This window comes from Lontra canadensis, unplaced genomic scaffold (genome assembly GCF_010015895.1).
Source record: "Lontra canadensis isolate GAN:19392208 unplaced genomic scaffold, GSC_riverotter_1.0 scaffold1, whole genome shotgun sequence".
In the NCBI taxonomy this organism is placed as follows: Eukaryota; Metazoa; Chordata; class Mammalia; order Carnivora; family Mustelidae; genus Lontra; species Lontra canadensis.
The window spans coordinates 44,410,061-44,424,813 of record NW_022630995.1 but is presented as its reverse complement, the minus strand read 5'-3'; the positions used below and the strand labels follow the sequence as shown (position 1 = coordinate 44,424,813).

Here is a 14,753-nt window from a genome sequence, read left to right as displayed (position 1 = left end):
ATGGCAAGATTCTCAACAAAATCCTAGCTAACAGGATCCAACAGTACATTAAAAAGATTATCAACCATGACCAGGTGCTATTTATCCATGGAATGCAAGTGTGGTTCAACATTCACAAATCAATCAATGTGATAGAACAAATCAATAAGAGAAGAGAGAAGAACCACATGGTCCTCTCAATTGATGCAGGAAAGGCATTTGAAAAAACACAGCATCTGTTCCTGATTAATACCCTTCAAAGTATAGGGATAGAGGAAATATTCCTCAACTTCATAAAGTCTATCTGTGGGGGCACCTGGGTGGCTCAGTGGATAAAAGCCTCTGCCTTTGGCTCGGGTCATGATCCCAGTGTCTTGGGATTGAGCCCCACATTGGGAATCTCTGCTCGGGGGGAGCCCGCTTCCTCCTCTCTCTCTCTCTCTCTCTCTCTGCCTGCCTCTTTGCCTACTTGTGATCTGTCTATCAAATAAATAAATAATTTAAAAAATCTATCTATGAAAAACCCACAGTGAATATCACCCTCAATGGGGAAAAGCTGACAGCCTTCCTTTTGAGATCATAAACACGACAAGGATGCCCACTCTTGCCACTATTTGATGTAGTACTAGAAGTCCTAGCAACAGCAGTCAGACAACAAAAATAAATAAAAGGTTTTCAAATTGGCAAAGAAGAAGTCAAGCTCTCTCCACTGATGACTTTATATGGAAAACCCAAAAGACTACATGCCCAAACTACTAGAACTCATACAGCGATTTAGTAATGTGACAGAATACAACATCAATGTACGGAAATTAGTTGCTTTCTTATACACTAACAATGAAAAAATGGAAAGGAAAAATTAGAGGACTGATTCCTTTTACTATGTAGCACCAAGAACTATAAGATACCTCAGAATAAACCTAACCAAATACGTAAAGAATCTGTACTCGAGGAACTACAGAACTCTTATGAAATTGAAGACACAAAAAGATGGAAGAGGTTTCCATGCTCATGAATCGGAAGAATAAACATTCTTAAAATGTCTATACTGCCCAGAGCAATCTATACTTTCAATGCCATACTGATCAAAATTCCACTGGAGTTTTTCAGAGAGCTGGAACGAAAAATCTTAATATTTATATGGAAACAGAAGAGACCTGAATTGCTAAGGAAATGCTGAACAAGAAAAGCAAAACTGGGGGCATCACGTTGCCTGATTTCAAGCTTTACCACAAAGCTGTGGTCACCAAGACATCATGGTACTGGCACAAAAAGAGACACATAGACCAGTGGAAAGGCCCAGATATGGACCCTCAACTCTATGGTCAAATGATCTTCAACAAACCAGGAAAAAATATATAGTGGAAAAAAGACAATCTCCTCAATAAATGGTGCTGGGAAAACTAGACAGCTATGTGTATAAGAATGAAACTCAACCATTCTCTTACACCATACACAAAGATAAAATGGATAAAAGACCTCAACAGGAGGCTTGAAACTATCAAAGTCCTAGAGGAGGACATAGGCAGTAACCTCTTTGACATCAGCCACAGCAACTTCCTTCAAGATATGTCTCCAAAGGCAAAGGACACAAAAGCAAAAATGAACTTTTGGGACTTCATCAAGATGAAAAGCTTCTGCACAGCAAATGAAACAGTCAACAAAACAAAGAGACAGCACACAGAATGGAAGAAGATATTTGCAAATTACTACAAACAAAAGGCTGATATCGAAGATCTATAAAGAATCCTCAAACTCAACACACAGAAAACAAATATTCACATCATAAAATGGGCAGAAGACATGAATAGACACTTCTCCATAGAAGAAATATAAATTGCTAATGGACACATGAAAAAATGTTCATCATCATTAGCCATCAGGGAGATTCAAATCAAGACCACATTGAGATACCACCTTACACCAGTTAGAATGGCCAAAATTAACAAGACAGTGAACAACAAGTGTTGGAGAGTATGTGGAAAAAGGGAAACCCTCTTACACTTTTGGTGGGAATGCAAGTTGGTGCAGCCACTTTGGAAAACAGTGTGGAGATTCCTTAAGAAATTAAAAATAGATTTACCCTAGGACCCTGCAATTGCACTGTTAAGTATTTATCTCAAAGATACTGATGTAGCAAAAAAAAGGGCCATTTGTACCCCAATGTTCATAGCAGCAATGGCCACAGTCGCCAAACTCTGCAAAGAACCAAGATGTCCTTCAACAGATGAATGGATAAAGAAGATATGGTCCATACATACAATGGAGTATTATGCCTCCATCAGAAAGGATGAATACCCAACTTTTGTATCAACATGGATGGGACAGGAAGAAATTATGCTGAGTGAAATAAGTCAAGCAGAGAGAGTCAAGTATCATATGGTTTCATTTACTCGTGGAGCACAAGGAATAACACGGGAGAACATTGGGAGATGGGGAGGAGATGTGAATTGGTGGAAGTCAGAGGGGAGTTTAACCATGAAAGACTGTGGACTCTGAGAAACAAACTGAGGGTTTTGTTGGGGAGGGGCATGGGGGTGGGTGAGTCTGGTGGTGGGTATTTAGGAGGGTTTGTATTGCATGGAGCACTGGTAAGGTGCATAAATAATGAATTTTGGAACACACACAAAAAATAAAATTAAATAAAAAATATCCATTCACCAATTTGTGGAATCCGAGTTCTCTATTGTTACTTTTTATTATTATTTATTACAAATAAAGCTGCAATAAGCACCAAAAAAAAGAAAAATAAAGAAATAATTTAATTTTTTTATCACAGTTAATCTTGAGTATTTTGCATTGTATTTTCCTTGATTCATGTTATGTTTTTATTCTTTTTATATTAGTCTTTGTATTAAATATCATCAATATGTACACCATCCACTATGCTAGTTTATTATTTGTATCTTCAGTGAAGATGATTTTCCCAGCAAGAATTTAAAAGTATATTCAGGGTCACCGCTAAAATTCAAGGCATGATGTTGAGGAAAAGAATTCAGATTAGCAATTCAGACTGTAAGTTTGATGATAATAGGGTTGCACTTCTTGGGTTGGATGGATAAAAATTTGGAGGTAGATGTCTTAAAACAAATACTTCCTATCATTAATAACTCATGAAAGAAAGCAGTGAAGGAAATTCTACATTGAATGAAATTTCTTTCTTCAAAGTTGATCATTCATTTATTTTACAACTTGCTGAAATGAATTATTTTTTATATTTTTTAAAAAGTATCATATTCATAAATTTACATTATTATTCTGTGTATATATCAGTGAGACTAATATTAATAATAATTACAGAATTTCATAATAGATCACTTTTGAATCAGTCTCAAACTCTTAAAAAATTATTAACGGCATTGTTGACTTAGGAACAAAATGATGAAATACTAGTAATATTGACTTCAGAGTCTTGCAGAATTGTGGTTATATTCTGAGATTCAAATATAAATGATCCAAGAAATCACTAGAACATCTAGCTCCTATAGGGGACAATGCTTGCCATATAAAACCTCACCTTCTTGTCTAGCACTCACACCTAATAATCATGTAGGGGGAATCTGTACTAGAGGAGAATTGGGGCCAGACATTTTGTCTCCTGTTACTTATTTCAGTTGATTTTGACTATAAAACTGAAGACTGTTACACAGAAGATACTCACTAGGATAAAAGGAATTTATATTCAAAGTCCCTGTTAGTTTAGTTGATTTCTTGCCGTCTTTCATAAACTATTTCTAGTTTCTCAGGGATTTCTGGCTACTTCATCTTCATAATATATTTACGTTATGGTTGCTCATCATGACCTCAATGGCTAGACAAAGCCACAGTGGATTTTTACTTGGATTTCAAGAAACATCTATGACCTTTTTTTTTTTAAATTTTAACTTATTTTTTTTATTATGTTCAGTTAGTCAACATATAGTACATTGTAAGTTTTTGTTGTAGTGTTCAACAATGCCTTAGTTGCATAGAACACCCAGTGCCAACACATGCCTTCCTTAATACCCGTCATCCAGTCACCCATCCTCTCACCCCCCTCCCTTCTGTAATCCTCAGTTTCTTTCCTTTATTCTGACCCTGACCTTTTACATTCTATTCTATCCTTTTGTTTATCTCCACTCCTCATTCCTACCCTATTCTTGATGATAAGCAGAGATTTATTTTATTTTATTATTTATTTATTTGAGAAGAGATGGTGCAGAGGGAGAGGGAAAGATCGAATCCTAAGCATGGCCTAGGCCCAATGCAGAGCCCCAAATGGGGTTCAATCTTACAACTCTGATATCATGACCTAAGCTGTAATCAAGAGTTGGAGGCTTAAATGACAGAGCCATACAGGCATTCCTCATTTCTTAAATCTTCAATGCATAGAACAGAGTATCTCAAGCCTTGTATGTCCACTAAATATTTGTTGAAAAGAATAAATGAATTGGTCTGGCAAAGGCTGACAAAACAAACATGGAATGGAAAATACTCAAGAAACTCCACTTCCTACTTATACTTTGGTAACTGAAAGCCAGTCATCAATTATACCAATTACCATACTAGTTCAGCTGCAGCTGCAGTCTTTGGTTAAGAGATTGAATAGATGTGACATTGAGAAATAAATAATGCATATTTCAAATATTGTAGGATTGTAGTTGATTATTCCCTCTCATTGTCTACAGCTATACTACTGCATACATACAATATTACCTTTGCCATTCATAGTTTTATGTCAAATGAGACAGGGATGTTGATGGTATGCATTTTTAAGAATAGAGCTGTTAGTCTTTCTCAACTGGTGTTTCTTGAGAGAATTAAGCCTTAAAATCCTAAAGCATCTATTGTATGTACCAAATTAGCTTTTCTCCTATAAGCCTAGAGTGATATTAGTTATTAATCAAACTTGGGAGAATTGAGAAAATAGTCATTTAATCTTTTCTGTGATTCAAATGAGAAACCCCAGTTGGGAAAGAGTGGATGGAAATGATAAATTGTCATATCACACCATTTACTGAAGTCTACCAACCAGATTCAGAGTACTGGGAGAGCTACATTAAAAGGTTCAACATAGGGTATTAGTTTCAAAGTTTAATTGGCATTTTATTGCAGAAAACCATTAAAGATTTTACATTCTCCTTTTGTAGACTTTTTTTTTTTTCAGTAAGACACATTGTTGAATTAAAAGATCCTAAGTATTTAAACCCCTTGTAGGCTTGCAAAAGTCTTAAAATTTATACTAACCATGAATTGCTCTCGTGCATGAGAATTGAACTGATATGTATTTTCTGAAACTGTACAACATTTTTATCACTGTGAATGATATTTCTTAATTCACCTTTACAAATTTTCTCATTTATATGTGCTACTTTTTAACAAGTCTCTGGAGAAGGCAAATGCTAAGTTTGGGTAGCTACCAAGTTGCTCTGTGAAACTTCGTGTCATAAGGAATAAAAACTCCACAGAAAGTTTTTGGTGCTTATTTTAAAACAGGTAAACCAGTAAAATCCATTCTCTTTTGTTACTTCTTGCTTAAGCAATCTAGAATAAAGAGTTTAAAAGTGCACTTATGGATCTTTTTGGGAAAAAAAAAAAGATATAATTATTTGAAAACTAGCGGAGGAAGAAATCTACAATATATTTACTCAATAAAATGTACCCCCCAAAAAAAACACATTCAAATTTTCCTTTTCTCAGGATTTTTCAGCTTTCAATAAATACACTATAATAATAATAAATACACTATAGTTAATAAATCACAAAGCAATAATTTTGTTTTTCTTATAATGAATGTGCATGGCTAAACAATAAATCAATAATAAATGAAGAATTTTAATGAATACAAAAGATCCTTAACCCAACATATAAGCAGAAAGTAATTAGGCATAAACATATGCTTATTGAACGAAATTTCTCCCAATTTCTAAATGTACCAGTAGTCATCTATAAATTAAATAATTCCAGAAGTTATATGGTTTCTTTTTGTTTTGGTTTATCTGAAATCCAACATATCTTACCCAGTATATGATATAAAACTTTTGACCTGGAAGCTACATACTCTGCTTTCCTGCCTGGATGTGCTTTGATAAAAAGAAAAGCAACAACAACAACAACAACAACCATGCTATTTCTCTTATCAACCACTTATTTCTAAGCTCCTCTTACTTTGAGTTACCTCTCTACTTTAAACAACACCCATAAATTTCAAAACTCAAGTTCATAGCTCAGAGCAATTAGGTAACAACATAAAAAAGAGGGGCCCAGAGAACAGCCAAAATTCTACTCTCTTTCCTTGTCTTTTGGCACCAAGGAGATGGCCCTCATTACAACCTCAAAAATGAGATACTCCGAGATCTCAACAACATAAAAACTGGCTGGACCTATACACTGTCCCTCTACAGAGGCTATACCTATACACTCTCTCTTTACATTCATCTGCAGCTGTGGATGGTTTCCCAAGGATAATTATTAAGTCACTTATGGCTTTGGAGACAGCCATAATTTTGGTGGAGAAAAGTGAGACTATTTATTTTGTGGTGTTGTAAAAAAAAAGTAAAGTCTTTTTTGTAAACATAATTTTTGTAGATATAATTCCTATAGAGTTCAAGGTGTTAATTCTGAATAAAAATGAAAGGAGGAAAAAGTGTATGATAAAATGTAATGAAGGCTTTATCCAGTGTGCTATAAAGATATAGATGTATTAGAGAGATATAATAAAATCAAAATTGATGCAGGTTGCTTTTGTGGATAGCAATGAGTAACTGTGTTAATTCTGTTTTCTATCACTCTAAAGTTTAAGAGTGAAATTAAAGATTTTAGCATATTTTGGAAAATCTTTTATTATGCATGTTTGTTACAATGCTCTTTGAAATGTAAAATAGAAGACCAGAGAAGTTAGCATATATAATTAATGAAAAATGTGAAAAAGAGAAATTAAAATATTCTGCAAATTAGAATTTTATTTACTTTCTCACTTTGATTTGTACACTAAACAATACACAGAACACATATTTTGAAATACATTGTTAGCTCACAAAATAATTTTTCGGCCTTCTTTATTCCTACTTTAATATTTAGGTTAGCCATAAAACATTCATGCTTTGGCTTAAAAATAGACACTACCTAATTTTTTACAGAAGTTAGTTTTTTAGGTGTTGTTATGATTGTCTTTTCTGTTTCATAAAATACCTGATCCAAACAAGCATCATTAAGAGAATATCTTTTCCTTTGTACCTTAAAAATATCTAGTTGTTTTGCTATATTAAAGATACATCAGATATTTCTTTTAGTGATAGATATATAGATGCTAAAGGTAGTATTTCAATACTTTCTTTTATGCAAATAAATTTAATGAGATTAAACAATATGGAATTTTGTGTGTTTACTACTCAAATAATTGAGATGTTTTTCATCTAAAAGTTATTTTCCTTACAACTTTGGAAACTGGGAAATGGAAAGAAAAATCAAACTAAAATAATCCCATTCCTTAGGTCAGTCATTTCCCCTGATATGATGGTTATACTTCAATCACAGAATAAAGTGAATGTTCTGTTCCACATGATTTTCATATTCATTTAAGACTGACCATTCTTTCCTGGAGGCAAAAGTGTTTTTTTTATATATATATATATCTTATTTGTTATGCATCCAATTGAATCTTTGAACCAAAATATTGGCAAGCTCCTGAGTGCTTTTATAACATTTAAAGTAGTAAATGTAACAACATTGTGACAAATGAACAATTCCTTTTCTCCGGTCACAATTTCTGTTTTCTACTATAGAAAATTCTTCATCAAGTTTTATTCCCCAAAGGGCAGTAATCTTTGGGTCTTATTGACTATAATAAGGAGTGGTGCTTATCTTGTTGAGACAACAGGTATACTACTCTTCCCTGCTGCCATTTCTAATACCAGAATGGTGCAGTGGCAGATGGTTATTTCAAGATTGTTAGCAACACAGTCAGCAGAATCTTTCTCATGGGGGGCAAAATAAATTAATAGTAGCAGCACTCAGAGTTTCTGAAAGAAACTGAAAAACAGTGTCCATACTCTAGAGAGCAGTTTATCCTTCACACCTGCAACCCTGTTAAGCAAAGTGGACTCATCTGTGAAACCTTAGAGGTACTTCCAGAGAGAGCCTAGAAAAATATTCTAGTCCTGGGGTTCTTAAGCAAGTTTAAAATCTGAAAATAAGAAATATAAGCCCTGTGGAAATGCAAAACTTATCTTTAGAACAACTGTGATCAATTTATGAATTGTCATTTCTTTCAGTAAATACTTTTTTTGAAGATTTTATTTACGTGAGACTGAGAGAGAGCAAAGGAGCAGGGGAAGGGCAGAGTGAGAAGCAGACTCCCTGCTGAGCAGGGACTCAATCCCAGGACCCCTGGACTAGGACCCAAGCCAAAGGCAGATGCTTGCTTAACTGACTGAGCCACCCAGGTGCCCCTCAGTAAATAATTTTTTTTTAAAACAAAGTCCAAGAATGAGGACTATAAACCTTCCTTAAAACTATATATTTCTTAAAATTTTTGAATTGCTTATTAAATAATTATCTTATTTTTAAATTATCAAAATTTATTTAACAATACCATTTTATTATTCCTAAGAGTTTGTAAAGTCAATTTGAATTCCCAGGATAATAATAATTTTATTTGAAAATAATGGTTTTTCAACTTATAGTAATGATTATACCCCCAGATATGTTTTTTTTTTCTTTAAGAGAATAAGTACAGTGGTGCTTTATTATTTCAGGACTTGGCTCTTTTGAGGCAGAATTAAATAACACCAGCTAATGGTGATATACTTACCTTGCCTCTGTTTCTGATGAGAATGCCTCAAAACTTTTAGAATGATGCATGGCTTACAGACTTAGTACATTAGTATTCTTTTTTTCTAAGTAATATTTTTAATGATCTATAGTCATATTTCTATTATTCACTAATGTGATAATGTCAAATTATATGTGAATATAGTAATAAGGTGAATCACACTACCTCATAAAATAATAGTAAAAAAAATTCCGTAGACTCAAGGAATGATTTCTTTGATCATCTATTTTTTTTAATTTATTTTTTTTTTTACTAAAAGATCTCATAAAGGGAAATTTATTATTTCCACAGGAATAATGGATCAGGGTTACAAAGAATCAGGGAACTGGATGGAATATCCCAGACAGCTCACTGTAGGTAACAACTTCCTTCCTAGGGTGTGGCTCACAAGGGTCCTTGATGTCTGGAAGTACCACTTGAGCGCAGGCCTTGGACAATGAAGACAGTGCCCACCACAATGCCCACAAGGCCCACAGCCAACCCCAGGGCACAGACCACGGTCTCTGTCAGCTCTGACATAGGGGCTGGAATTTCAGGTTCCCAGTGTTTCAGAAGTGGTTCATCCAGGCCCCAGTGCTCCACCTTGCAGTCATAAATATCATCAGCAGAAGGGAGGAAGGTGAGGTAACTGAACTTTAGGAAGGAATGATCCTTCTTGGCAAGGAAGCTGGTTTCAGAAACACCTTCTGTGACTGAGTGCCTGTTCTTCAACCACGTGACATTGATCACAGGAGGAAAGATGTTGTCCACAAGACAGATGAGGGTGTTGGACTGACCCAGCATCACAGGAGACTTTAGAAACAGGGTCACCTCAGGAACCTCATTGGTAGCAGCGGTATAGTTGGAGCGTTTAATTAGGATGTTCAAGTTTTGCTTTCCTATTGCCAAGTTTCTCAGTGCACGTTGTGGGTCAAATCTAAATGTTTGAAACATGGGCAGCTGCCAGACAGTTTCCTTCTTCTCCAAGTCCACATAGAATTCCTCATCACCATCAAATTCATGGGTGTACTGGCCAGAGGGACCATAAGACTGGTAGACATTTACGCCATAGGAAGCAACATGATCAGCCACAATGTTTTCACTGCCACCAGGGCTCAGCATGGTGGTCAGGGCAAGAGTCCCCAGAATCAGAACTCTGTTCATGGTCATCCTTTTTTCAATGTGGTCTCCACAGTGCCCTTCTGAGTTGCCTCTTTGATCATCTATTTTAATAATTGTTAGATTTGAATTACTTCTTTCATTAAAAATTTTGTTGATGTCTGTTATTGAGTGATAGTAACCTGGAGATAATAATAATACCAGCCAGTAGGCATATGGCATTGACCATGTCTTAGCTTTTCCTTTGACTCCTTATGCCTATTATCTCAGTTGCTTTTTACAACAGCCCTCTAAAAAGAATGTTGTATTAATATCTTTGTTTTATATATGAGAAAGGCAAGTATAATGGAACAAAATATGTCCCTGCAAAATTCATATGTTGAAGTCTTAACCCCTAGAGTGATGATATTTGGAAATGGGACCTCTGGGAGATAATTAGTTTAGATCAGGTCAGAAAGATGGCATACTCTGATAGAATTAATGTCTTTGTAAGAAAAAGAAGAGACACCATAGTTCTCTGCCATGTGAAGACACAGTGAGAAGGAATCTGTACTCAAGTGAGGAAGAGGGTTCTTACCAGTACCTCATCATCTGAAATTCTGACCTTGTACTTCTAGCCTCCATAAGTATAAGAAAATAAATCTCTGTTGTTTAAGCCAGCCAATCAATGGCACTTTTTTTTTTTATTGAAATCTGAGACAACTAACACACTGAGGAACACAGAAAATAATTTTCCCAGTCACAAAGCAATTAAGTAGTGAAGCCAGATTGAATTCAATCATGTCCATTACAAAGCACTGACTATTCAACCTTTTTGATGTCAGGATTATGTTTATTTTAGAAAACAAATTGGGAAGTTTTCCGCAAATTTCACGATTAAGGAAGTAGTTATATTTCATGGAAATTAACTGATCCTATGGCAAATTATAGCTCAGACTTTAGTGATCATTTTGTCTTTGTTTATGAACTTTTTTCTTCTGCTTGTATGTTGTTTGAATATTTGGTTTTCCTTTTATTTTCTTTAAAAGTCAAGCATTTCATGAAGATATGGTGTGGATTTGTTCCTTTTATTTAATTAGTCATATGTAAATCAAAGGGTTTTTTTGTCTGCAGAGTCAGTGATTTCTTCATTTTGAAAATATATTCTTTGTAATAATTTGAATATTTTATTTTTCCTATTTTTCCTATTTCCTTCAAGTAATTTTAGTGATCTGTTGATGCAGTCCTAAACCTAACTTTACCTTAACCCTTTCACTAGCTAAATCAAATTCTAATTATAACCCTAACACTAATCAATGAAGGGTCCACTCTTCTTTCTGATATCTTAATTCTTTAAGCTCCCACCACAAATTCTCAACTGTGAATTTAGATTGTTTTCTTCATCACTGATTTGAGTTTTACATAATTAATTCTGCTGCTAAAAACTTAGAAAAATTTAAGGTTATGTTTATAGTATTTTTATTTAAATCATTTTATTTCATGTATTTTTAATTCTCCCAATGTTACAATTTTCATAAAATCTTTGGCTTTTTCATCTTGTTTACAATCTCTGTTTAAAAGAGTTTTCATGTTTTCTTTTATTTTGCTAAGAATGCAAGTCATAAACTCTCTATATTTCATTTGTTTCCTATAATATGCATTTTTTTTTCCAAAGATACTTTTAGATGCTTGATTTTCTATCTTTGGCTTCAAGGAATCATTTTTATAACTTGAACATTACTTTTTATTTTTTTATATTTCCTTGAATGGTGAAATTCTTATTCCAACTTCATTTTTTTTTTCGAGTGAAAAGCAAATATCTTCTTGATTCCCTGCCCTCTTCAACTGGATTCTATTATTGTTCTTTAATATTGTAAGTCATAGGCTGATAGTCAGATAACAAACGATTCTGTTGCTTAGGAAGTGCTTTATAAAAAACTTGAGCTAGGATGATTCAATGGATAAACTAGAAAATGGGCTTTTATTTTTACAGTAATTCTCTTTCCACTCTTAATTCTGACCATACTGAACAACTTGCCATTTCCATGAAGAATCAGGCTCTTTAGCAATTCAGTCTCTTTGTAGTTACTTTTTCTCTCACTGAAAGTGCTCTTTCCATCTTACAGCAACAGGTAACTCCCACTCATCATTTAAAGGTAATTTTAAGCATTACCTTTTGCTAGAATTGTTCTGTGATGTCTATGTCTGAACCAGGCTCTAATTTTAAATTCCATGGCAACCTGTTTGTGCTTCTATCATACAATGTATGTGAAGGCATTTATCACTCTATGTCTCTCAATGGGTCATATTTGGTTTAATAAATCCTTTGAACTGCTGATTAAGATGAATATTTTTTTCTTTAAAAATTCTCGAAGGAAAATGTATGACCAATTTTACATTGAATTTCGTTCAACAATTTCATGAATTCTCCAAAACACATCTGTTTACTGCCTGATTCTTCATGCACTGAGGTGAACATTTTAGGTGAGCTATTTATTGTTACAGGAACCACACACACATTCCCTGTGTATGATTTATTTAGCCATGAAAATAAAACAAAACAAAATCCTCAGCAAGAAGAGGGAAGGCTTTTAGACATGGAACTCTGAGGGACACCTAAAGTAATATCTTATTATATCTCAGAAATAGACAACTTTTTTTGGTGATTTTTTTTTTCTTTTTCTTTTTCCAGACATCCAGCTCATTTGATACCTAAATAGAACTTGATATCAGTGAGTTTATATCTCCTTAGGGAGAGGAAGTAGACTGAGCCAGATGGTCAGCTCTTATAACTTTCTAAGCCTCTTACTGCCTAAGTATCCTAGAATACAGGTTTCCCATGATGGTGTAGGGATACCTGTAACAGACTGTCTTTCTTTCAATTTATATCATGCTTATTGTCTAGTTCATAGTTGTCTATTCAAAATATGTTTCTTTAGAATATTAGATATTAGAATTGATATTCTTTAGAATATCCTCAAAGTTTACTTTGCTTATTTCCCTCAATTTCAAGATGAGAAAATTCATCCCATATGATTATGAATTATTTTGCATGTTCTTAAATTCTCTGACATTCAATGTATTTTTCTGCAAAACTGAGATAGTATTTAATTACCAAAGATGGTATAAGGTTTAGAAATGAAACACAGGGGCTTCTGTGTGGCTCAGTCATTAAGCATCTGCCTTAAGCTCCAGTCATTGTTCCAGGGTCCTGGTATCAAACCCACACCAGGCTCCCTCTTCAGTAGGGAGTCTGTTTCTCCCTCTCCTACTTCCCGTTTGTGTTCCCTCTCTTGCTGTTTCTTTCTCTGTCAAATAAATAAATAAAATCTTTAAAAAAATGAAATAAAATGTGAAGTAAAATTACTGAACATAAAATTGTAAGGGTTGTTGCTTTTGCTAATACTAGAAACATTCATTAATTTCTCCATTCCATCGATGTTTATTTGAACCTCTGTTATCTCTGGGTACTTTGCTAGATGAAGATCTCATATTTATTGATTCAATACATTTGCAGTCATACCTGTCCCTGATGTGATCATACCTGTGATATTTTTTTCTACCACTACAACTAAACTCATGTTATAAATAAGCTTTTGGAACTGGTTAATCAGCCTAGGGGATTCTATGGTTTAAATTTCAAGTGCTATAAAGAGAATGGTTTGGATTTTGAATAAAGAAATTTCAAACAAATTAGTGTTGTGCCAACACCAACTATTTGCTTAGTAGGAGAGTATGGAATATAAGTGGTGTTCACTAAGTATTTTTGATTTAATTAAAAAAACCTAAGCAAATGGAAAATTAATACTTAAATTCATTATTTAAATTATGAATTACTTGAGTTATAGGTAAATTTTATAGTTATATTGCTCCATATCTAAGAAACAAGAACTGTGTCTATAGAGAACCAGACAGAAATTATAGCAAAATTTAATTTAATCTAAAATTGAATACTACCACAGGATTAACACTCTTACCTTTACAAAGACAGATTTTATATAACACTGGAATATCTATTTAATTCAGATTATGCTTGCATGATTTTCATTCAAAAGATTAAATGTCACTCAAACATCAAGAATTTAAAAAAAAGGTGTATTTTCCCTACATGATTTGAAAAAGCGATATTTTTCTGAATTGCTTCATTTAGAGTAGAAATTGAACTAACTGGTAATTTTGCATTTGAGAAAAAAAAACTATTTCACTGAAAATTAGAGTAACTTTTACTTATCAAGCTATCGCTATGATTTTGCAATTCAAAGGTTTTACAATTCAATTCCTGAACTATTCTATGCATTCCAACCTTACTTAATTGTTTTGGCAATCTTATGAGATGGACTGTTATTTATCTCATTTTATTGATGTTAAATATTAGAGAGAAAGAGAGAAATTAATTTGCTTATAGTTAAACTTCTTAAGATGTAAAAACCGGATTTAGGTTCTGATCATTTAACTCCATGTTCTTGGACACTACACAAATGCTCTACACTTGTGTAGACTAACTGACTTTATGTTTGGAAATATGTTGGGGATCTATAAGGATATCTTACACCAAACATACTACTGTTCTTGGAGATAGGCTATTTTTTAGTCTTATTTTACAGAAAACCAAGCTCAACTAGGTTAAATATTTTTATAGAGTCACACAAGTAAAATGTAGAGGACTAAATACTAAATATATTTTGTCCTAAGAACACAAAATCCTTAGATATAACCACTAGTGGCTTGCAGACTTTTTATATTATGTTGTCATAGCAGTCATCTAATGAACCGCCTTGTTAATTTCTTTTGGGGAGGGGCATTCTTAGGCATGGTCTTCTTGTTATGAATTTTAAAATCAAGATTAAAAACTTGTAGGTATTAGGGAGGTACTTTCCAAACTGAT

General features: G+C 33.7%; 1 protein-coding gene across 1 annotated transcript; it reads right to left on the bottom strand.

Annotated features, from left to right (window-relative positions):
- Window positions 1-9,051: 9,051 nt before the first annotated feature.
- Window positions 9,052-9,961, bottom strand: LOC116865477 (HLA class II histocompatibility antigen, DQ alpha 1 chain-like). Its single transcript, XM_032853707.1, has one exon. The coding sequence runs from the start codon at window positions 9,938-9,940 to the stop codon at window positions 9,176-9,178; it is 765 nt and encodes a 254-aa protein (XP_032709598.1). The 5' UTR covers window positions 9,941-9,961; the 3' UTR covers window positions 9,052-9,175.
- Between the last annotated feature and the right edge of the window lie 4,792 nt (window positions 9,962-14,753).